This window comes from Vulpes lagopus, chromosome 1 (genome assembly GCF_018345385.1).
Source record: "Vulpes lagopus strain Blue_001 chromosome 1, ASM1834538v1, whole genome shotgun sequence".
Lineage (NCBI taxonomy): Eukaryota > Metazoa > Chordata > Mammalia > Carnivora > Canidae > Vulpes > Vulpes lagopus.
In genome coordinates this window covers 1,080,409-1,105,144 of record NC_054824.1, presented here as the reverse complement: position 1 = coordinate 1,105,144, position 24,736 = coordinate 1,080,409, and the positions used below count along the sequence as shown (strand labels likewise).

The 24,736-nt window shown below is 49.5% G+C and overlaps 1 protein-coding gene and 1 long non-coding RNA gene across 4 annotated transcripts in view; one reads left to right on the top strand and one right to left on the bottom strand.

The window, feature by feature from the left end:
* Window positions 1–9,144: 9,144 nt before the first annotated feature.
* On the bottom strand, window positions 9,145–24,126 carry LOC121491428. Of its 2 annotated transcripts, none has more exons than XR_005987977.1 (3): window positions 23,999–24,126; window positions 19,740–19,897; window positions 9,145–10,969 (listed from the first exon to the last, which is right to left on the bottom strand). It is a non-coding gene; the product is annotated as an uncharacterized LOC121491428 (long non-coding RNA). The 2 variants fall into 2 exon arrangements; XR_005987975.1 differs by lacking the exon at window positions 9,145–10,969 and adding an exon at window positions 13,815–13,990.
* The window catches only part of NT5DC1 (5'-nucleotidase domain containing 1), a 114,241-nt gene continuing 104,606 nt past the window's right edge, over window positions 15,102–24,736 (top strand). For both annotated transcript variants that reach the window (XM_041756279.1, XM_041756276.1), the window contains exons 1-4: window positions 15,102–15,261; window positions 17,351–17,442; window positions 19,876–19,947; window positions 20,992–21,098. In XM_041756279.1, the coding sequence (XP_041612213.1) occupies window positions 15,169–15,261; window positions 17,351–17,442; window positions 19,876–19,947; window positions 20,992–21,098 (364 nt within the window). In that variant the 5' untranslated portion in view covers window positions 15,102–15,168. The remainder of the gene's footprint in view (window positions 15,262–17,350; window positions 17,443–19,875; window positions 19,948–20,991; window positions 21,099–24,736) is intronic.

Genomic DNA, 24,736 nt, shown 5'->3' with positions numbered 1-24,736 from the left:
TAATATTATGTAGGAAACAATTTTTCAATTCATGCAATAATATTTATACTGCACTTTTCCATATAAATGTGCTCATAAATATTAATCAATTCCCACAACACTGTGAGAAAGCTAAGAATTATCCAGAGTTGACAGACTGAGAGCTTAAAATGATGTTGGGCTATGATGCCAAGGACTGCTGAGGGAATTAATAGGAGAGCTGACAACAGACTCGAAATCCTGGCTCCTGGCTGCTGCCAGGGTGAAGGGAACTGTCACGAGCTTCCCTGTCCTGTCCTGACTCCCGCGCTCCGCGGTGACACCAGGCCTCACGGGCACCTTCTCCTCTGTTACCCCGGCAAGGTCACAGTCTTCTAGCCTCGTTCTGAGGGTCAGTCCTCCACAGGGAACATAAAGAGCACTTTCAAGTCCGTTTTTCAGAAACCCGCTTCAGTAGGTCATCCCTGAGTCCGGATGACACAGACTATTTAGAGCCAAGAAGGACGGTCGTTGCCTTCTGCGAGGCTAAAACCAGGACCCGGACTGACTTCTCTGAACCCTCAGCGATGAGTATCTTCGCACACTTTTAATCTGAGGGAGCTTGCAGTTTGTATGCGGACGCTGGTGACTAACTGTCCCGGTGACTCAAGACCCGAAGGTCTCTCGGTACCGAGGACTTGCTGTGTCAAAACTAGGGGGGTCCCAGCAGACCCAACTGTTGGTTGTCTAACCTCTAGGTAATGAAGTACCCCGATGCTTCTTGCTTTCATGGGACTGGTGAGATGGACGTAACCAGGTGTCTTATTTCTGCAGGTAATCAGATAAACATTCGGTAAAACGAAATTTGAGCAAAAATTCCCAAAGTATTTCTTAAACATACCCGTTAGGGAGCTGTGGCCAAACCTTCATAGGTAGTAAGAGTCTCACATACAGTAGTCGAACTGCCGCGGGGTAGGACCGTCGGTGTACGGAAATCCCATACTGAGAACTCAAGATTCTATCCTTGCATAGGGATCAGACGGGAGACGTCTAATTCCCGTGTCCCACCTCCAGGACTCTTCCCATCTGTGGCCCTGCCCTCAGACATCCTATTTTAGAGCCCTCAAGAGTCCTAAAGAGTCAGGGACATGGGAAACTGCGCAAGGTCCTCCAGGACACACAGGAGTCGGAACGGCTACCCCGGTTCTCTGCCGAGGCTCCCCCACCTGTAGAGCCCTCTAGGTGACACTGTAGTCTGGCTGGCTACCACCTGGGAAGCCGGAGGCGCTCCCCGCTCTGGGGTCTCTCATCATCCCCTCCTTCGTCAGTGCTCAGCCAGGTGGACAGAAGTAGACATCAGGCTCGTTTCAACCACCCAAGGAGGTCTCAGTGCTCACCTGGGCCCCTCTGGTGCTCTTCTTCCCACCTCCTTGTTGAACTCTTCCCTCCTTTTGGGAGAGACACCAGCTGTGATGTCATCAACCACCCACTTCTCCACCGTGGATGGAAGAGACCGCTGGGTCCCCTGGTCCCCTGGTTCCGGCTCTTCTACAGCGACTTCCTAGCCGTGTGACTAGGAGCAAGTTTGTTTGTTAATCTTGTTTTTTCAACCTTTTTTTTTTTTCTTTTTAAACTTTGTTTCCTCGTCTGGAAAAATGGGGATTTTTATAGGATTTGCAGATATAGGCTGTTCTGAGGTTTAAATAAGTTAATAGATGTGAGATGCTTATAAAAACTTTGACACAAAGTAAGCCTTCAGTAAGTTAGTTAATAATATTTTCAATTTTGTTGTGATTATTTAAACCCGAGCTTTGAATTATAAAAACAGTAATAGTAACTTTTTTTTTTTCTTTCTCAGGAAGCTGGTCCTTACAACAGAAAGCCTTTCTTTTAAGATTCTTGTTTCTGGCAAAGACTCAAAAGTCTACTTTGAAACTTGAGTGAAAAAATAACTCTTCATTTAGGGTTCTTTTGTTTCCTTCTCTCCCTAGGGACCTAGATCTCAGTCTCTTGCTCCACCTCCAACTATGAGAGGAGTGTCCCTCAGCACCAAATTAAGGAGCAAAGAGAAGAAAAATTACTAGGTGATATTATTGCCCTTTGCCAGCTATGTGACCTTGGCAGGTGGCTTAAATCCTGAGCCCTGGGTTTCCTCGTCTATGAAATGGGATAATAATGATTCAGTGATTGAGTAAATCAATCAACAAAAACTTGCTGAGTACTGTGTTTCAGAAACCTTGTCTGATCCTGGAGATAAAAACATGAACCAGACCCAGTCCCTGCCCTCACAGAGTTTAGAGCCTCGCATGAAAGAGATTAAACCAACAATCACAGACAAATCTAGTAAGTTCAATTGTCTTGAAAGCGGTAAAAGGGACCTCAGCCTGGTCAGGGTGTCCTCCTGAGGCAGGGACACGTAAGCTGAGACCAGGGGTGGGGAGTGAGGTGCGCTGGGGTAGGGGGCAGACGGATGGCGACGGAACTTAGCCAGCTCTCTTATTTCCGTAGGTAATCACGCACACGTGGGGCAAAGTTAAATTTCCATAAGAAAATTTTGAATTTGTCATAGTAAAATAATGCCATGTGCAAAGGTGTGACACCGTAAGGAATCTTGGGACTTCCCACAGGCTGAAAGAGGGCCGTCGCGACTGGAATGAACGAAGTGGGGAGCGGGGGCAAGAGGTAAGGAGGGAAGGTCGAGGGGCCAGATGTGCAGGCCCTATGGACTCCAGACTGTGAAAATGTAATGAGATAATAATAATGAAGATAAAATTTTGGCACATAGCAACTTTTCACTCAACAGTGATTCCTTCCTGCAAACATAGAGTTCCTTACCTTCATCATCGTTTTTCTTAGTGCTCTTAATTTTTCAGTACATTAAGCTGAGTCACTTCACTCACACATTCCCATCTTCCATGTGTCTCCTCCAGTCTATGACCATTGCCAAATAATGCAAGATTTTTTTGAAATTACTCATTTTTTCCTTACAGTATGTTATGATGGGGATCCTATATATGAATATATACAGATTTATGTGTCCTACTCATATATACAAGTTTATAAATGTTAAACAGTAAAGGACAAAATTACTTTTTGTCCTTTAAATTACTGAGTAGTCTGCTCTATTCCGGAGCATTCCGTATCACCTGTCATTCCACACTTCACATATTTTACTTACAACTGTGGTGTCTTTCTCTAGATTTTAAAAATTATTCCATTACTAGATTTTTAGGCTTTTTTTTTTTTTTAACAAATGAGAATGTTGATTTTTAAGATCTGTTTTGGTCTTTGTACGACTCCACTGATAAAGAAGCCCAAGGTATGAGATAGCCCAGAAATACCATGCTGAATTGTCCCGGATTGGTCTAAGGCCTTTGTTCCATTTCTTTAGAAGATGGAAGCTAGTAAGTGAACCCAACTGCTCAAAGGCCACGTTTCAGATGAACCTTCACGTGTGTTTTTCTCAGACTTAAGTGGTGCGGTAACGTGGCTGCACCTAATGTCCTGGCAGACACAGGCGCTAATCATGAGTATGTTGTCATAAGAGTGCTCTGCGCACTGATTCTCGAAGTTAAAATAACAGCAGCAACAACAGCAATAAAATGTCTTTCACTTTGCTGCCAATGTGAATCTGAACTTGTCAAAGGGGTTGATCAGAGCGAAAGAAGTAGGAAGACAATATTATAAATTACTTTGACGATACACATCTGCATTCTCTTGAAAAATTCATCCCCCGAACAGTAAACATGGTTTCAGCTTCCCAAGAATAATTCTACGTGGTTCATATGTCAGATCGACTTTCCAAAAAAATATAAGGAATGAAATCTAAAAAGTCTTCAAGTTTACCACATTAGATTCATGAAGTAATTCACGTTGTACGTATGTGTTTTTACCTGTGATACAGGTGCTGTGTTTCACCTTCCCTACAAAACAGAGAGCTGAGGCTCAGAGAAGTTAAGTAACTTACCTGGATCACACAGTGTGGGTCAAGCCCAAAACTGTTGCCAAGGCAGCTGGCGCTGAAGGCCTGGTTTCTTTCCTGGCAGGGGAAGGATCATTTCCCGCAAGACTCACCTGACAGTAAAAATGCGGCCCTGAAACTCCAGCCCTCCTCACCTCACCCCGGGGCCCAGGGCTGCCGGCCTTTCCTTTCACAAAGATTCCTGTCTCCTTCAACCAAACCCGCAGGCAAAGTGGTCTTGAAATCCCAGGACTTCCTGGCCACCCCACGCATAGCTGTCACTTGACCTTTGTACGTAGGCTCGCACTGTGGATTTCATTGGGTCCTTATTACGGCCTCTCTCTTCTCGGACTGAACTACGGTGGCCCCTGACTTCCTTCCTGATCCTTGTATTCACTTGCACGTCCCCTTACTCAGGGAACAAACAGTTCCCGACTACTTCCTACACGCCAGGGACTCTGGGGCCACCACAGAAAGCCTGTGCTTCGTTCAGAGATGCGGAATCACCTTGCTTGGCCGCACATCTCCATGCAAACCCTGCCCAGGACCAAACGCCTCCATTTGTTCCACCCACCACATCAACCCTACTTGCAACAGTTGCACAAAGCCAGACACTGGTGTGTCTTAACAAGACAGTGTACAATCAGACAATGCAACTGCAGGGAAGAGGCTTTCTGACCCAGGAGGAGAGTGTCACGTCTTCTGGATACCCTCAACCTTTGAGCAGTTATGAACATGGCATCCCAGGATTTGCTGAATTTTCAAGCTAGAGGTATTTAACTCATTGGGCAACACTGTTGTTCATGCTCAAGGTCAAAGACAATAAAACACTCCCATTAAGGACAGTGTTGTTCCATTTCTAAAGCCCCTTAGCCAATTAAAAATAAATAAATAAATCTAACCAGCCTGAGTTCAGTTATTGGATACAAAAATATCCTAAAGAGTTTGGAAAGGATTCCTAATAATAATAATAATAAATAATAATGATAATAAAACATTTGTTGTGAGAGGCAGGGAGTTATGGTGCCAGACTTTCTGTTAGGATTTAATCCCCACAACACCCCATAAATGAATACCTTATTTTGTTAGACTTTCAAATTTGTGAAATAGAGAAAACACAGGGGAAAAAAGCACATGAAACTTAAATTCACAGCTTAACAAACTATTGCAAAATGAACGCTCTGGTAATACCTACTCAGATAATGAAATGGAATATTCCTGATGGAAATTCTGCAGGACCCTTCCACATCATAGCACCATCCACTCCCCAGAGCCAAACACCTCCCCGGCTTTCATGGAATTCAACTTCCTTCCACTTCCTTATAGCTGCACAATCTAATTAACCATCCATCTCTAAAAATATCATTTAATTTTGACCATTTGTTGGGGGGGGGTCATACAGTAGCTGTTCCATTCTGCTGAGCCTCTTCTGCTTGACATTGTGTCATTAGGAGTCATCTGTTTTGTAACATGTGTCAGAGGGCCCTTCACATTCACCTCCATGGTATAAAGTTGGTTGAATGCACCACAACTGTGTATTCCTCTGGGCTACAACTTTTGGATTGTTTCCAGTTTGGGGCCATTTTGCACAAACAATGAACTGCTTCGCATATGCCCCTGCTATACAAGTATACACGTTTTTCTCTCTAGTAGTGAAATTTCTGGGCTGTGGGTTCTGGGTTTCCTCACCTTCACTGGATATAACAGAGGTTGTGTGGATCGGTACCTCTACCAACAGCTCATGAGTTCCCGCGCTCCACATCCTCATCTGACTTGTATTATTAGGCTTTTAATTTTTGCCAGTCTGATGAAATGTAGTATCTCACTGAGGTTTTAGTTCTGATTTTTTCAGGTTTCTAATGATACCGAACATCTTTATTTATATTCCATGTGTGTACCCTCTTTTCTGAAGTGTCTACTTGGGTATTTTGCCCAAAGGAGAAGAAATAATCATTCCTATAAACTAAGTAAAAAAAAAAAAAACTTCAGGAGAGAGTGATCAATAGGACAAGTGATGCTTATTGGTAAAATAAAATGAGGACTGAAGATTGACTATTGGGTTGAGCAAATGGATATCACTGACGACCTAGAAGATTGGTGGAATGTTGGGGGGGAAGTTTGTGTGCTTAAGAGAGCATGAGAGGAGGGATCAGAGGCAGTGAGACAAACTATTTCAATCAGTTTTCATGAAAGGGGGGCAGAGAAATGGAATAATCCGTCTTAAGATGAGAAAAGTAACAGCATGTTTGTATGATGGTGAAATGATTTAGGAGAAATGAAAAATGTAACAGGAAAGGACAGTAAAGTTTTATTGCACAGCAGCATTAAGGACTCATTGAAATACATGTGCAACGGTTGTATGTATTTTCTTCTGCCGGGATTAGTTGCTCAGGCCTAAATACAGAGAACGAAAAAGAGTTGGATTTAACTCATGCATCTGTTACCCACTGCTGCATAACAAGTAACCCCAAAACTCAGTGACTTAAAACAATATTTATTATCGTTCAGGAATCCACAGTCAGCTAGGTAGTCTTGCTGATATGAACCAGGCTTGGCTGATTATGGCTGGGCTCACACAGGGCCGACGGTCAGCACATAGGTCGCTGGGGACTCAAGGATTCTGGATGGCCTTGCTCACATGTCTGGTAGTTTACTGGCTCTAGGCTAGGAGGACTTGAGTGACTGAGATAAGGATTCATCATCCGTTTGGGTAACCGACTTTATTCACACGGCAGTAGCAGGGGTTCCAAAATGAGTGTAGATTCCCTTAACACCTCTTGGGACTCAGGCTCAGAACCGACAAAATGCCCTCCCCTCCATGCTGCTGATCAAAGCAGCTCACGAGACTAGACCAAATTCAAGGAGAAATCGATTCCATTCCTTATGTGAGGGCTGCAGAGTCTTACTGCAAAGGGTATAGATAGATACAGGGAAGGATTATGTTGTTTTTTAATATCTGCTACTCCCAGAGCATGAGTTTTCACTAGTTTGAAGAGGTGAGAAAGCAATACGGGAATTAAGGATGTATCAATTAAGTGATTATAATGATACTCGATGATTATTCAGCTGGGAACAAAAAAAAACCAGAACATAATAGCAATGAAAGCAAAGGAGGTGGCAATCATTGGGTTGTAGATACCAGTGCAGCTCAAAGGACTGGAGCTGGAAACAAGGACATGAGCTAGCGGAACAGAAGAGGATAGTAACTGTGTGAGTGAGAAGATCGTCATAGATGGGAAGTTAAAAAGAATTGAAAGTCTCGTCTATTATAATCATTAAAAAATAAGGAGTGGAGATGAAAAATTACAATGAGCCAAGAGCTAAAATCAAGGCATGGGAAATGTGAAGGGAGAGCTGAGACAGATTGATAAATATATATAAATATTTAAATATGCAAACATACGTGTGTAAATATACGTAATCTCATGCACGCACACATGTGCAGGGGACAGGGCAGGAGAGAGAGGGAGAGAGAGGATCTTAGGCAGGATCCACGCCCAGCACGGAGCTTGACACAGGGCTCGATCTCATGACTTGGAGATCATGACCTGAGCTGAAATCAAGAGTCAGACACCTACCTACCTGCGTCACCCAGGAGCCCCTGGAAATATTTTTCGAAATTATGTATATACATCTCGTACGTTGGGACAGACCTGTAAGAACAACCGTCCAACTTACAGTCATTACTTCTTGGAAGACAAATAATGTATTGAGTAATGGTGAAAGGAAATTTTCACTTTCATTCTATTTGCTTCTTTTTTTTTTTTTTTTTTTTTTTTGCTGTTTCATCACATGCGCATACTATGCATCAATAACTTTAGTCTAGAGGAAAAAATCCGAAAGGAAAGTGAGATACAGCTTTAAGAAAAGCAGAAGTGCCTGGCTTCCTGTCACATAGATCAGGATTTGAATTTCATCTTGAAATGAGTATGTTCTTACCTACTTCTGTGTTTTGATGATCAACTGAGGTCATTATTTAACATCCTTAACACGGTATCTGGCACGTAGAAGAAGCTCAATAACGTCTGGTATTTATGCACCCACTGACCAGCCCCCACCCACATGCAGACGCAGCCCGTGCACGTGTGCCTGCTTGCACGCCCCAAAGAGAGAGGGGGGATGGAGAAGGACACGTGAGGACCCAGAGACTCCACAGCACGTGTGCACTCTCCTGAGAGTGCTTTCAGTTTGGGGGTGAAAAAGAAGAAAAATAAAAGGAGAAAATGGACATGTTTTTTATATTGCCTAGCTGGCTAATTTCCAGAAGTGACTAATAATAAATTATGCATTTATTGACAACTTCACTATCAGGAGCATTTAGTCCAACATTCTCATTAAGAACCCTTTGCATGTCCAAATGACATTTTAAAAATACGGCTCTAAGAACAGGAATCAATCACAGCGAACACTTTCCAAGGGCCAAGAGTCATAATGAAGAGAGTTTAGCAGGCAGTGTTATCTCAATACAGACAGAATCTATGAATAGAAACTAAGAGAATTCTGCGAACCTCATGATAAAAGATCAGCGTGATTAAAATAAGTATTTTTCTAAATGATGTACTACTAAAAATTAAGTGTTGCTGGGTTAATTCCTAGGTCCCCAAAATGTTGGCTTAGGCCATTTTTACCCTGTGATTGTGTGGCCTGCACGTGAGTTCTTGCTGTGGAAAGTGAAGAGTCTACCAAAGGCCAAATGGAAAATTAGCGCCTGATACTTATACTAGTATTTGACAGAACTAAAAATGAATGGCTGTCAAGACACTGCCTGCAATTGTGGCTCCAAGAGATTAAAATCTTTATTATAAACCTGTGAAATAGAAATTCTGATTTATTGACTACTAAGAACATGGGATCCAGAGTCCAACACAGTGCCTCCTGCCTCCAAGTTAAAGCTTCCCCAGCCTCATTCAAAATTTCACAATGAAAAAAAAAAAAACAAAACAAAGCAAAACAAAAAAATTTCACAATGGAAGAAGATGTAGAAATTAGGAAATGGAAATTCATTCATTCATTCAATGGACATCACGTACCAGGTTGTGTGCTAGGAATTGAGATACAAAGATGAACAAGACATAGTCCCCAATGATAAAATAACTTACACCTACTAGAAAACAGATACAGGTATAGCAATAATTTATTAATCTTTTCACTTTGCCAAGAAAAGAAAAACTGTTAATAGTCAATGTCCAGGGGTTACCTGAGATTTTTCTGGGACAGAAATCTTAGATGCCTACAATTGGGTTAAATATGTCAACACATAATAAATCATTTCTAAGACTACTGATACTCTTTTCCACATTGCTTTTCAAAAGGGCTGGCATGGAATATTTTTGTTAGAGGGAATAAAAAAAAAAAAAACAATAGTGGAGGAGGGTGGATGAGCAGGAGATATGCAATTTTTCATGCCTTTTTTTTTTCTTTTTTTAAAGATTTTATTTATTTACTTGACAGAGCACAAGCAGGGGGAGTGAGAGAAGGAAGGGAGAAGCAGGCTCCCCATTGAGCAGGGGGGCTCCATCCCAGGACTCAGGGACCAGGACCTGAGCTGAAAGCAGGTGCTTAACTGACTAAGCCACCCCGACGACGCTCATTCCTGTGCCCTTTTTTTCAAATATTAAATAAATATCATTACTTTTAAGAAAATTTTCAAACATCTAATTTTACAGATAAGAAAAATGAGACAAAGTAATTAAAGAATCAAAAAATACAAACTTGGAAGAGGTACTCGTGATTCATTTAATGATACTCCTGTACATCATGAGAAATACATAATTGGAGAAAGATCAAAAACGAAAATACACAGGTGAGATACATTCAGTCATTTAAGTCAGAAAAGTAAACATCCTGCTCAAGAGCTCTGGAGACAAAGAATTTATGGGTCCTTACCAGAGGCACGAGGAACTCCACAATGACCGCGTCATGGTTTGTATGGAATTCCTGAAATATGTGCATATTTGGATGCCCTTGAGGACTGCAAATTTTAAGACATTTAAATATCTGAAAATTTGGTATCAAAACATTAGTGGAAAAAGAGGAAAGAAGGGCCATGGATGTAACCACCATTTCTCTACTTATATTTTTTGATACTGTTACCACCAAAATGCTAACCAGCCTCCAAAAATACCTCCTAGATTTCCCATAATCCCGTAGGAACACCAAACCCTAGATAAGAAGGCCTGACTTAAATGTACCCATTATCCTTTGTTTAGATATTTTGCCCAGACTAGTATAGTATTAAGAGTAACAGATTTCTTTGTTTCCAACTTTCCCCACCACTTAAGAAAGTAGTGAAAGTTTTCTCTAAGACCCAGCCGGCAGAGGAAGATTTCCTGTAGCAGAAGAGACAACCTCTTGGTTTTGCAGTCCAGCATGGACTCCAGACTCTTCAGGTAGAAAAATAGTCTTGGGGCAGCCCAGGTGGCGCAGCGGTTTAGCGCCGCCTGCAGCCCAGGGCGTGATCCTGGAGAGCCGGGATCGAATCCCACGACGGGCTCTCTGCATGGAGCCTGCTTCTCCCTCTGCCTGTGTCTCTGCCTCTCTCTGTGTGTGTCTCTATGAATAAATAAATAAAATCTTTAAAAAAAAAAATAGTCTTGGATGCTGCATTAGTTTTCAGGGCTTCCGTCACAAAATACTGCAGACTGAGTGGCTTAAGCAATGGAATTGCATCTCTCACGGTTCTGGAGGTTAGAAGTCCAAGATTAAGGTGTCAGCAGGCCTGGTTTCTTCCGAGGCCTCTCTCCTTGGCTTGCAGACCACTGCCTTCTTGCTATGTCCTCGCACCGACTGTCTTCCTCTGTGCTTGGTGCCCCCCGGTATCTCCTTGTGGGTCCAAATTTCCTCTTCTTATGAGGACATCAGTCAAATTGGATCAGGGCCCACCCTAGAGCTTCATTTTAACTTAATGACCTCTTTATAGGCATCTCCAAATACAGTCACTATAGGTACGGCGGGGCGGGGTGGGGGGGAGAGTTTTAACACATTAGAGGGAGGCACAACTCAGCCCATAACAAACACCAGGACGCATCCATTTTTCAAGTTCTGGGCTTTCTGCAAGGAAAAAAGTTAATTAAAAAAGTTAAAAGATTTTTTTGTAAGTTGGTTTCAGAATAGACAGAAAATACATGTCTCAGGTAGCGTTGCCGACCCGTAACCAACAAAAGTGAAGCACATCGATTGCCAGTGAAGCCAGCTGTGGCTGACGCTGTGGGCCCCGAATGCCGACAGCGGTGGACGAGCAGGTGTGGACGCACCGGCCAAGCCCACAGGCCTGTTCCCAGACCCCCAGGCAATACGTGGGCCTGGCTGCCGTCTACAGCCCCCACCTCCCAGAAGGAGGCCGACAGCCCGCGAGAAACTCGGTGTAAACTGAACTAGCTGCGTTCACCCCGAGTTTATCCATATTTTTTTTCCAACTTAACTGCTGGGAAATCAAGATTTCCCATCATATGCTGCTAAAGTAGATTATTTGAACCTGACCCTGAAACTCAACATTTGTCCTAATCAATTAAATTTCAATCCACTGCTACATCCTTAAAGGTCTTCCTGAATCATAAATCTGCCATTTGGTATTTGAGCTCTCTCTGCAGGAGCAGCTCATTTCATACTTTAAACATTTAGATATTTATTGAAATACCTTCATGAGAAGTTTCCTATCAAAGGACTTCATCCCACCACATTCTCTCCCTTCACCATCAAAAATAAACACACTCAGGACGCCTGGGTGGCTCAGCGGTTGAGCCTCTGCCTTTGGGATCGAGTCCCGCATCAGGTTTCCCACAAGGAGCCTGCTTCTCCCTCTGCCTGGGTCTCTGCCTCTCTCTGTCTCTGTCTGTCATGAATAAATAAATAAAATCTTAAAAAAAATAAAAATAAAAAATAAACACTCACACACAAAAATAAATATATACACAGGAAAAAAAACCACAGTAAAATTTCTAAGTAGGTGTCTCTTCCTGTGGCAAGAACAGAAAGGGAGAGTAGAAAAATCACTTTTTTTAAATTAAGAAACTTAAGGGATTTAAAATTCCTAAAGAAATCAAATGAAAAATCTTCCTCATGCAGATCTACCGCCATCTTACGGCCACCGCCCAGTATTACAAATCTGCTTTTGGTTCTATTTAGCTAAATGACTAATATTTAAGGGCTACCGAGTTTAATGTTTAGGCATCTATGTATTTTATCTTTTTCAAGTTACTAAATAAACTTCATTGTTTTCCCTTAAGCAAATTAATGGAAAGATGTGGAGAGCAGATCATATAAAAAGTTAACATTACAATGTTTACTTTGGGGTATTTAGAAAAACACTTTTTTTTAAAAATGTTTTCTGGGGAGTGGGGAGAGAATCTTAAGCAGACCCCATGCTCAGGGCCAAGCCCGATGAGGCCTTGATCTCATGACCCCTGAGATGATGATCTGAGCTGAAACTGTGAGTTGGAAGCTTTTATTTTTAAGATTTTATTTATCAGAGAGAGCGAGTGAGCACCAGCTGGGGGAAGGGGTAAAGCGAGAAGCAGACTCCTCACTGAGTACGGACCCCGACGCGGGGCTCGACCCCAGGACCCCGGGATCATGACCTGAGCCGAAGGCAGATGCTTAACCGACTGAGCCACCCGGGTGCCCCAGAAAAACACATTTTAAACTAACGAAAAAATAAACAAACAGACCTCCCCCCGCCATTTAGGGATCTCTCAAATACAAACACAATCTGCCACATTTGACCCGATGACATCAGTCAGGGGCAAATCTCCCTAAGAGACCACCACAGACACAGGGGCTGAGGTCCAGCATCAAGGTGCCAGCTGGGAAGGTTTCAGGTGAAACCCTTCTTTTTTAAATTGCATGTGCATATCCGGTGTCATTTCCTCTTTTTGTACGGACACCCTCGTGTCAAATGAGGGCTCTACTCTGCTGACCTCATTTAACCGACCTCAAAGTCCCTATCTCTAAATATAGTCATACTGGGGCTTAGGGCTTTAGGGTATGAATGGTGGGGGGGAGGGGAGCCCTGCGACTCGGCCTGCGACACTGACATATTTAATGTATCACTCCAAGAACAGAAGTCAAGTGGCTGAGGAACACTGAACTCTTGGTTGATAATAGAACAGCTGTGGTACTTTATCAGCACGCGTACAAAACTTTATCAGTACAGTATGAAAAATTCAACTTTTGCTTAATGTACAGGAAAAAAGGGAAATATTTTTAGTTGAAAATAAGCCTATGAAACAAAAAAAGCCCTATTTTTAGTTGAAAATAAGGCCTATGAAACAAAATACAAAACATTTGTATTTAAGTGCAGGGTCAGGAAGGGAGTTGGGGAGGGAAAGGGGACCGTGGCACATGCTCTTAAAAGGACTCAGAATGAGGTTTGAGGTATAGGCCAGGAAAAGCGGATACAGCTCCAGGAGGGCTAAGAGCTCTCAGGATGCCTGGAGCGCGCGGTTGGCTCAATTCTGGCCCAGAATGTGCACGTCTAGACTCCCTAGCGCAGAGCTCTGGGACTGGACGTGAGGAACGCAAGAAATGTGACAGCGGTCACGCCCCAAGGAGAAATGTCTGTCAATGAGCCTGTCCCGGGGGAAGGGCCAAGTGCAGTCCCAGGGACACCCACATCATGAAAACCAAACCTTCTGTACTTTCCCCTCCGGCGACGGGTGCACCTGTTACTAAGGTTACAGGTTACTAAGGTGAGTCCCTAAAGAGCCTATTCGCCGGTCAAACCAGATGCCCTTCAGGGAAACCTGTGGCCTCTACCTGGTGGTTTGACCTTGGCAGGAATAGTCTGGGGGTGGAAGAAGAACACTAAGGTCCATGCTCCATGGACAAGACAGTCGTAAGAGGGGAATAGGGACAAGCTGTGAATCAATCCAGGTTCTTCTCTTTTGTTTTTGTTTTTTTAAGATTTTATTTATTTATTTGTGAAAGACCCAGACAGACAGAGGCAGAGACACAGGCAGAGGGAGAGGTTTTTCTCTTTTGATTCACAGACGTTAGGAGCACGGTTGTTGGACTCTTATCAGTGAACAGCTCAGTCTTCTTGTGGATTGTTTCCTCTTCCTGCTCCAGAGAGATCTGTTTGGGGCGTTTAAGAGTTAGAATGGAACAACTATACATTTTATTCAAATGGGTCCACTAGATATAACAAGTGTCCTACCAAATTGAACCATTTATTGCACTAAATCAATCCCTTGATTGGCCTATTGGTCTCACAAGGATCAGCATTTCTAAGGGTTAAAAGTCATTCTCAATGAATTATATTTTCATTATGTCCTAACTATTGACATTTTCCCCCACTGGACAGTGTTCCTTCAGATTTAACCCAGTAGTACAAAGATAATAGACTTGCATTTTCTGGGTTTTTTTGATGATACTGTGTTTTCTCTTGAATAATTTTAAGGATCTCAAAGTCCTGGCCTTTCACACGGGTTCTCAAAATCAAGTGGTTTAAGCATCCACCGTGACTTTCATCCTATGGGCCTAAATGGCACCCGGAGACCAGGGGCCCGGGTGGCTTGGGGGCAGGGTCGGCGGGTGGGCGCGGCAGAGGGGCGCGGGGCTCGGCTGCCTGCGGGGCAGGGGGGTGGGGGGGGCCGGGGCGGGGAGCCCCGGGGGTGGGGGCGGGGAGAACGTGCCCGGGTGGCCGCGGCCCCGCCCCCGCCTCTGGCCACGCCCCGCTCCTGGCCCCGCTCCCCCAAGGCTCCGCCCCCTCCTCCGCGGGCGCCCTGCTCCCTGGCCCCGCCCCTTCCCTTCGAGCTCCGCCCCTTCCCTCCGCGGGCGCCCCGCTCCCTGGCCCCGCCCCGTCTATGGCCCCGCCCCGCTCCCTGGCCACGCCCCTTCCGCCGAGCTCCGCCCCGGCCAGGCCCCGCCCCTTCCCTCCGCGGGCGCCTCGTCCCTGGCTCCGCCCCGCTCCTTGGCCACGCCCCTTCCGCCGAACTCCGCCCCTTCCCTCCGCGGGCGCCTCGTCCCTGGCCCCGCCCATGCCCCGCCCCTACAGCCGAGCTCCGCCCCTTCCCTCCGCGGGCGCCTCGTCCCTGGCCCCGCCCCGCCAAGGCCCCGCCCCTTCCGCCGAGCTCCGCCCCTTCCCTCCGCGGGCGCCCTGCTCCCTGGCCACGCCCCTTCCCGTCGAGCTCCGCCCCGCCCAGGCCCCGCCCCGCCCAGGCCCCGCCCCTTCCCTCCGCGGCGCCCCGCCCGCGCCCGCCCGCTCGCGCCCGCCCGCTCCCGCCCGCGCCCGCCGGGCTCGCCGCGCAGCCATGGCTCAGCACTTCTCGCTGGCCGCCTGCGACGCGGTGGGCTTCGACCTGGACCACACTCTGTGTCGCTACAACCTGCCCGAGAGCGCCCCGGTGAGTGGCGCGGGGCAGCTGGGTCCGCGGGGCCTGCCGCCGCCCCGCCTCTGCGCGGAGCCCGCCTCCCCCGCGGCCGCGCGGAAGTGAGCATCCCCGGCCTGCGCGGTCGGCCCCGGGGGGGGGGGGGGGAGCCCCGGGGGAGGGGGAGGGGAGCCCCGGGGGGGGCGGGGGCCGGGCCGCAGGGCAGCGGGCGGCGGGGTGCGCGCATCAGCTCGCAGCCCCCCCCCCCCCCGTCCCCGGGCCCGGCCGCGCCCCTGCTGCGCCTTCCCCGTGTCCCCGCGACCACCTGTCGGGGTCGAGCCCTGCGGGGTCGGGGGGGCCGGGACCCCAGCGCCGCCCGCCGCGGGGACCAGGTGAGCGCCCCACCCGAGGGCCTCGGAGCACGGAGGGGACATCGGTCTGATCCCGCACCCGCAGGTGAATGGGCCTCCCCACCCCCCATCCTTCTGGTTTCATTAGGAAACTGATTGTAAAAGAATTCGCAGGATTTTAGTCAAATATCTAAGCATCTCGGCCGAAAACCAGCTGCCCAGGACCCCGCGGCCAGGGCGGACCCGCACCCGCACCCGCACCCGCACCCGCAGGCACCGCCCTGGGGCCTCCCTTAGGCTCTGTGACCTTGGGCAACTCACTGCTTCACAATTCTGTTTCCCCATTTATGAAATGACACAAGGAACTGGATTTGCGGCAACAGGCTGCGAGAATGACCTGGGCAATGACCTGGGCAGTAGAGCCGTAGGGCTTAGGGGGCTTAGAGCAGTGCCTGCCGGACGGGGGCTCCTCTGGGCACCTCCAGGCCACTCCTAGGCCTCAGGTGGGAGGTGAGAGCTCCAGGCCCCAGGCGCAGACGGGACCGGTGCTGCTGCCCATCACGGTGAGGCCAGGGTCCCAGCCAGCACTTCAGGGACCCAAAGGTGGTCAAACGAACGAAAAGCCACAGACCCTGTGAAGCCGCTGATGCCCCGTCAGCCCTGGGCTTCAGGGTCTGGACGGCCTCACGGGACCCCCACTGTCCTGGAGGCCCGGGTGGCCGGGCTGGGGCCGTGTGGGTGCATCGTGTCGCGGCGTGAGCCATTAACGAGTGACCTGGGTCGGGTGAGCTGCGTCGCCGGGGCCCACACGGCCGCGGGTTTTATTAGCTCCCAGACAGAACGGCCCTGCTGGCCACGGGGCTTTGGGTCCCTCTGCACCGGGGCCTGAGGCGCACCCCCCAGTCGGGGCCTGTGCGGGCCCCCAGGGCTCTGGACTGGTGGCTCCCTCCCTCTGGAGGGGTCAGGGGGGACATCATGAGCCACTCCCTTCACGGCGTCTCCACCGTCTTCACCCTTGTGCCATCTCACGCCCCAAAGCCTGTCACAGGCTCGCTTAGACCAGGGTGAGTTGCTCACGAATCCTCTTGGACGCCGCCCAGCCCGAGCCCAGCCTGGGCCCAGCCCTCCGTCCTGCCCCAGATTCAAGGGCAGGTGAGGCGGCCTGGGGACCCTCGTCGGAGGGGTACGGGGTGCGGCCGGGATGGACCTTTTGCCTGGTTTTGCTTGGTGTATGCAGTTCTCTAAAAATTTGAGGGCAGCTCTTTACAGACCCCCCCCCCCCAGCATCCCCACCATCCCCACCCCCGTCAGTGACAAAACCGAAACAACCAGGGAACAGGTTTGTGTCCTTTATCCAGGAGGGAAATAGTCTGTAACGGGGAAGCACCATGCACCGAGGGTGGGCGCAGGAGAGCCGTCGTGATAGGGTGCTGGGTGGGTTTAGCATGGGGGGGGTTAGATACGTTTACAAAGCCTCGTCAAGTCTTAATGATCTCCGATCCTAAGAATTCAAGAGTAAGAATGATAATCATTCTTGGTTGTTTAACTGGACGCGGATGGTGTGATTCTGCGGCATCGAGGCCGCAGCTGCCTGGGGCTCTCGGGGGCAGGTAAGTTGCTTGTAAAGGGGGGTCAACCTGCAGAACTTCACAGTTATATAGATATTTCTCCTCCGTCTGCCCCATGAGTGACTCCAGTAGGTTTTCAGGTCTATGAAATTAGGAATGAATAGTGTATTTTATATTTAATCTTTATTTCTTCCCTCTTATTTGTAGCTCATTTACAACAGCTTTGCTCAGTTCCTGGTCAAAGAGAAAGGATATGACAAGGAGTTGCTAACTGTGACTCCCGAGGATTGGGATTTCTGGTAAGTTCTTTTTTTTTTTAAAGTCTTCCTATTCTCTCTGGTTCTAAAACGCTGCTGATAAAATTTTAATGCCTCATCTTCTATAGAGATATAAAAGTGAAATGTGAAACTGAGTCAAAGGACAAAATGCCTTCTATATTGAAAGTTTCATGTTTCATGATGTGGAGGGTTCTCGGGAAGTTAAAAATAGAGCTGCCCTATGACCCAGCAAGTGCCCTGCTGGGGATTTACCCCAAAGATGCAGATGCAGTGAGACGCCGGGACACCTGCACCCCGATGTTTATAGCAGCAATGTCCACAGTAGCCACACTGTGGGGGGAGCCTGGGTGCCCGGGGACAGATGATGGGTACAGAAGCTGTGGTCCTATAGATACAAAGGGACATGACTCAGCCCTCAGGAAGGACAAGTGACAAGTACCCACCATGGGCTTCGACATGGGTGGAACGGGGGGTAGGGGGGATAATGCTGAGTGAGGTAAGTCAATCGGAGAAGGACAAACCTGGTCTCACTCATACGGGGAATATAAGAAATACATATTCTTATATTTTGCACTGAGTGGGGAAAATTAGAGAGGGAGACAAACCATGAGAGACTCTTGACTCTTCGAAACAAAGGGTCACAGAAGGGGCCGTGGCGGATGGTTTTGGTGACTGGGTGACCGGCGCTGAGGAAGGCATACAATGTGATGAGTACTGGTTGTTATATGTTGGCAAATAGAATTTATTTATTTTACTTATTTGCTTTTTAAAGGTTTTATTTTTCTATTCATGAGAGACACAGGCAGAGGGAGAAGCAGGTTCTATGCAGGGAGCCTGACGTGGGACTCGATCACGCCCTGGGCCGAAAGCAGGCGCTCAACCGCTGAGCCCCCCAGGGGCCCCAGCAAATAGAATTTAAATTAAAAAAAAAAATGCAATGGGCAATCAAAAAAAAGTTTTATGTTTCATGAACTAAAGCCTTTTCTGCTTTAAATTTAGACTTGTTTAAATATGTAAATAAGCTAAAAGCTTACTGACTAATTTGGATATTTTTATCCAAAATGTGGCTGAAGTTTGTCACAAGTTTCAGAGGTTATTAAGAATTATCTCTAAAATGTATATTTTTTTAAAAAAAAAAAGTTTGCTTTATCGCCTTTCAAATACAGAACTGTGGAAGAGGAAGCGCCGTCGTGTTTTGGACGTGTGTCTGAGCTGGGACGTTGGGTTTTCTGTAATTTGGGTAGACGTCCCTACGTCTAACTCACAGCTCACTCCTTTCCTGAGAGGCTTGTCCACTTCCCAAGGCTTATTGTGTCCCTCTTCCTCATCTAAACAACAAAATGAAAATCCTACCCTGTGAAGTTGCTCAGTTCACGATAATAATTCTAAAACACACAAAAACATGCAGAAGTAATTTGAGAGCAATGATGTTCATCTCTACCTCTGCCGCGTCTGGTTGGCCCTTTTGTAAAAAGAAGAAACAAACACTTGCCGTGTGAAACCACCGACCCTGGGCAGTTTGCTGTGGACCCCAGTCCCTGACGCTTCTGACGTAGCCCCTCGTCTTTTGTTTGATTCTCTCGATATCCGGTGGCCCTTATACTTCCTTTTATTATTCACGATAACGGGTCTGTACCCACTTTTCTCCCCAAATCCCACAGGCCTTTTACAGCGAGGAACCCAAAACTTCGTTTTTGACTTTGTCTTAATGGTTTCAATGACATGCCCTGCCCAGAGGGCAAGTTTTTATGACTCGACCTAAATGAAGCCAATTTCTGAAGACTATAGGAGAGAAGTGCCTAAGAACGTTTCTGGTGGAACCTAAACGTGTGCATGTGTGCCTTTTATTTAATGAACGGCATTTGCACATTTTAACATACCTATGGACGTAGCGTGATGTTCCCTTTTTTGTTTTTTCAGTTTTGGATTCCTCTTTTTTTAAAAAAAAAAAAAAAAGATTTTATTTATTTATTCATGAGAGACCCAGAGAGAGGCAGAGACATAGGCAGAGGGAGAAGCAGGCTCCATGCGGGGAGCCTGACGTGGGACTCGATCCCGGGACCCCGGGGTCACGCCCTGGGCCGAAGGCAGGGGCCCAGCTGCTGAGCCACCCGGGTGCCCCAGATTCCTCTTTTTTATTTTTTTTTTATTTTTTTTTTATTTTTTTTTTATTTTTTTTTTTTTCAGATTCCTCTTTTTTAAAAGCATGACGATTTTGCAGACTCAACATGCTGTCTTCCATTTCCTCACATGACAGTTTTCCTTCCTTACCTGCTCTGTGGATGCTGCTTAATTTTAGGATTCCTGGATTTTCTTACCTGTTTGACTGCCGTCCGGGTCACATGGGTGGGGAGTCCCTTTGCAGCACTGTTTGAGTTTTTGAAAATGTAGCTTATTTCCTCTAGGGTTAGCTGCGTCTGTGCATTGATTGGTAATCAGACTTTTCTGTTTTAGCTGCAAGGGCTTGGCACTGGACCTGGAAGAAGGGAACTTCATTAAACTTGCAGATAATGGCACCGTGCTCAGGTAATAACCTTTACCTGTCAAGTCAGAACTTCTCCTCCAGGACACTTTGTGTAGTGTTTGCTTGTTAAGGTTCGGGTCAAATAAGAGCATTTTTTTTAATCACATGACAGATGGTGTGTCTGTGTTTCTTTGTATGAAGTGTTGGAACAGTTTAAGTGGCGATCTCAGGGTCTAGTTGTTTCAGGTTGGCTCACCCGAAATATTTGCGGGAGGTGCGTGGAAGCCTGATAGCTGCCCGGAGAACCTGGGGGTATGTTGGGTCAGAGAAGCACATGGTGGCCTGGAATAAAATTGGGTTTCTTGTATGGAGGAAGGAGGAGAGAACGGGTGTTGGGGAGGGTTGGCGGTCGCTGCACACCTGCCCTTTCTCCCTCCTCGTCCTAAGGGGCGGAGAGCGAGAGCGGGGCCGCCGCCCATTTGGTTGCTCTTTGCACGCAGCTTCCTTGGGCAGCTGGAGCTAGAGGGTCGGGATGCGTGGGCGGGTGTCTGTGTGGACGTGGCCGTGTGCCACACACAGCGCAGCCGTGACCGTCACCTCGACCACGACCTTAGGTCCTTCAGGTGCACTTCGCCGTCTTTGGTGGGAGTTGGAGGCCTGAAGCGAGTCTGTCCGTCCTCCCTGTCACCGTCCCTGCCCCGGGGCCGACCCTCTGCCTCCACCCTGTGGCTTGTCCGCACCTCTGGTGCCCGTGTCCTGCCCCGAGCTGGTCCCATGCGACCGCACCGTCCCCCGTCCCTCCGGCCTCACAGCGGCCCTGCAGCGCTGTCCCCTTCGGAAGGAGCCCGCCCGGATTTCCCGTTTGTCCTCTCGGTCCTCGTGTCCCGGTTGTGTCACTGCCGCGGCCCCGGGCCGGTGTCGTGGGCTCACGTGGGTGCCCGTGGACCGCTCTTCCCCGCAGAGCTCAGTGCCGCGTCTTGGGAGGGGGCTGCGCCGCGGGGCGGGGACCCCAGGAGGAGCTGGGTCGCGCGGGGCCCTGGCAGGGGAGGCATCAGCGGGCTGGGGGCAGGGGCGCTCACGAGCACTGTCCTGTCTCCCGACGCCAGGGCGAGCCACGGCACGAGGATGACGACCCCCGAGGCGCTGGCCCACCAGTACGGCGGGAAGCCGTGGAAGCACTTCCCAGGCGACGTGGGACCGGCCGGCCGCTCAGGTAGGCGCAGCGCTGTGGCCTTCCCTGCCCGGGCCCCCGCGCCGCCCTGCTGCCCCGTCTCCCGCCCCGTCTTTTCTTTCCCTTCTGTTAAGTGACCTCACGCGCTGTCCCGCTGTCGCACTGCGTCAGGAAGCTCTGCGGGTCACGGAAACGTGAAGACCCCTCTCGGAACTGCCCCGGGCACTGAGTCCGTGAGCCGACGCGTGCCTGGCGCACTATTCTAAACAAATGGGCCGGATTGTGACCGTCTGGTTTTCATTTGTTCTAAATCTCTGGGCCATTCCCCACACTACGCTTTTGAAGCTCACCTGCTCTCCAGAAAGCGTAGGGACCCGAGGGGCGCCCGGCTGACCCAGTTGCTGCAGGGCGGCTCTTGATCTCAGGTTGCGAGTTCGAGCCCCATGTTGGGGGTAAACATGGCTTAAAATAAAATCTTATAGGTCGCCTGGGGGGCTCATGGTTTAGCGCCTGCCTTCTGCCCAGGGCATGACCCCAGGGTCCCGGGATCGAGTCCCACATCGGGCTCTCTGCATGGAGCCTGCTTCTCCCTCTGCCTGGTTCTCTGCCTCTCCCTCTCCCTGGGTCTCTCATGGATAGATAAATAAAATCTTCAAAGAAAAAAGAAAAGAAAATGCAGTAACTTGAAAATAGTTGGCGTTACCCCTTGTTACAATTAGGTTTGTTTTGTCACATCCACTGTCTTTTGAGAGTTTGTTTCGTTTTTGTCCTGAGATGAAAGGAAGCAGGTGCTCTTGGTGGAGCACGTGGAGAGGAAGGCAGCCTCCACGTTGGGCGTCGGCCTTCACACGCCGCAAGGCCCGGTGGCCCGTGGAGGTTAGGTGCATGTCTGGAGAGCGCTTTACTCAGCTCGGGACCCAGAGCGCTGTGGTCCTTCCAGAAGCAGGCAGGTGTCGACGACGGTTTCCCAGAAAGGCCAGGGCGCAGCGGAGTGCTTCACCCTGACATCCATTCACAAACGGCCGGCGCCTTGAAGAAGGCAGCAGGAGAAGAGCAGACCCAGGGGCCCCACAGGTTGCTCACGGCCCTGCCCGCCAGGAGGTGCCACCTCCCGGAATGAGCAGCCCCCTCTGGAGCTCAGCCTAACTAGGAGGACCTTGGAGGCCACCTGCTCCTAACTGGGGTGCTTAGGGAGGCATCTCCCACTCATGCACTCAGCGGTCAGTGGCGCTCGGTGGTCGGCCAGGTGGAGCTCAGTGGCCAGGTGGCACCCAGTAGTCAGGTGGCGCCCAGCGGCCGGGTGGCAGTGACACATAACAAAGGCCTGTTGTTCCTGCCAATTGGAAGGGAAAGCTGATACCTTTACAAAGAAATAGTGTTTTTTCAAGGTAGAGACATAGAAAAGAAAAAAAAGCCTGCGATTCCACAGCCTGGTTAATCTTTGTTTACATTAAAAAAAAAAAAAATCAAGTGAGCGTATGGTTAGAAAATTTAAATGTCATAGAAAAAAAGAGTCAGTTACATGATAGGAGGTTGTGTCCCGTGGGTTAGATGCTGGGATGCTACGCCGCCGAGCCGTCCGTCCGTCCATCCGTTCACACACCTCCGTCGTGCCTGCTGTCTGGCCGTTACAGGCGGGGCTGCGGGAATGCTTCTGTACCTGTATGTCTTGCACTTTGGTGCAAATACATACATTTTTTTTTTAAGATTTTATCTATTTATTCATGAGACACACAGAGAGAGAGAGGCAGAGACACAGGCAGAGGGAGAAGCAGGCTCCATGCAGGGAACCCGACGCGGGACTCGATCCTGGGTCTTGGGGACCACGCCTTGAGCTGGAGGCAGCCGGCGCGAGCCCCTAGGCAGTCCTGGTGCAAATATCTGGAGGGTAAATTCCTACAGGTGCAGCTGCTGGAAGGACATGTAGGTTTGAGGTTTTGAGCCGTGAGGCCAAGTGGGGCCTTCGTCCAGGAGAGCGTGCGAGGCGCTCCCCCCAGGACACCGAGGGCTGGGCCGTGGGCAGACAGAGGCATTTTACTGGCTGGTGATTTGAGAACCCCGTTTCGGCGCCGCTTTTCCTTAGCCAGTTCCCAGGGAGCGAGTCCCTCCACCCGGTCCCCCAACTGGCCGAGACAGCTTGGCACAGCGGAAGGCATGGGGCAGGGGAGCCGGTGGGCTGGGCCCAGTCGAGTCTATTCCTTCTGGGTAAAGCATGTGGTCCTGGCGTCGCTTTGCTCACCCTTCAGTGAAGCCGGTGTCCCCCAGCTGCAGGGGAGCAAGGATGCTGTGCCTGCCCCAGTGCTCATCCCCCTCGGCCTCCCCGGTACCACAGTCCATCACCCGTCAGGATGGGCTGTGGCATGGCTGGGGCTCCTGGGCATGGCCTGCGTGGGCAGCACCAATGCCTGGTGGGACTGGGGCTGATGTGCAACCTGTTGTATTGAGCCAAGCTCACTGCCTCCCCCCTAAGGAGCCCCCCGACCAGGAGCGGGGCCAGTCAGAGCCCCCGGCCACAGCCTTGTGCTCTGGGGGCAGTGGAGGCCTTGAGGGCCGTGGGGCCCGGCTCCAGGTCAGGACTGAATGGCCAGTGGGCGACACCAGGTGGTCCGGCCCTCGGTGGCAGGAGGTGTCCCCAGCCCCTGGAGCTCCTGGGTCACGCCCCAGCCAGCACCCGACTAGTGTCTCAGCTCCGCCTGGAGCTCCGTGTTGGTGGCCACGGAGGGAGCGACACAGGAGGGGAGGGGAAGCAGAGGTGTGAGTGGGGCGACCACACGCCTCCTGCTCCCACGTGTCCGAGCAGCTGCCTCTGCGGGTCCCAGCCCAGGAGGTCCGAGGACGTGCAGGCCGGTGCACCTCGGGCCGCGGCCGTGGCCGCCGGGTGTTGAGTGGCCTCACGTCCCCCGGGGACGCCCGGCTCCTCACACCCACAGAGCCCTACTCACCTTGCGCAGGAAGGGAAAACCGTCTAAGAGGTCCTGCCAGTAATTTCAGCTGTGAAGGAGGATAACCCGGAGCGTGATGCCAACCAAAGTATTTTTAGCAGAGGGAAAGGGCACCCAAACCCGCCCAGCCGCCCTGTGAGTGCACAGAAGGAGAACTTTGGACTTGGTTTCTTAAACGTTAATGATTTGCTATGAAGACGTGAAGGGCGTTGAGTGATGTGTAAAGGGATGGACGTCTGGCCCCTGCACAGGGTTTTCCCCTGATTTGCCTGCGACACCTTTGTTCCAGAAACCCATTCTGCTGTTAGATCATCCATTTGTCATTCATTCATTCCGCAGACGTTCATGGCGTGCCTGCGGGATGCTGGGTATTGTGCTCCGTGGACGCTGAGGAGCAAGGCAGCGGTGTCCCCAACCTCCCGTGTGGCCTGAGGGGCAGGAAGGGAGGACTTGAAATGAGGCGCTTACATGCAGGCAATAATCACGACCGCTCGAAGCCCAGACCTCTGGTTCTCTCCGATTCCTCTTTGTACATGGGCACCCCAGGGCCTCTATGACGTTGGGGCCCCCCCGAGGCGGAGTGGTTGGCCCTGACCCTGTTAAACGGGAGCAAGGTAGTGGAAGGAAGGAACGGGCGGGCTGGATTCCACGGGGACCCTGGAAGCCCCGAGAACACGGCCCCATGCGATCCCAGGGACAGGAGACTTCCTTGGCGCCCACCCACCGGCTCCTGGGTGA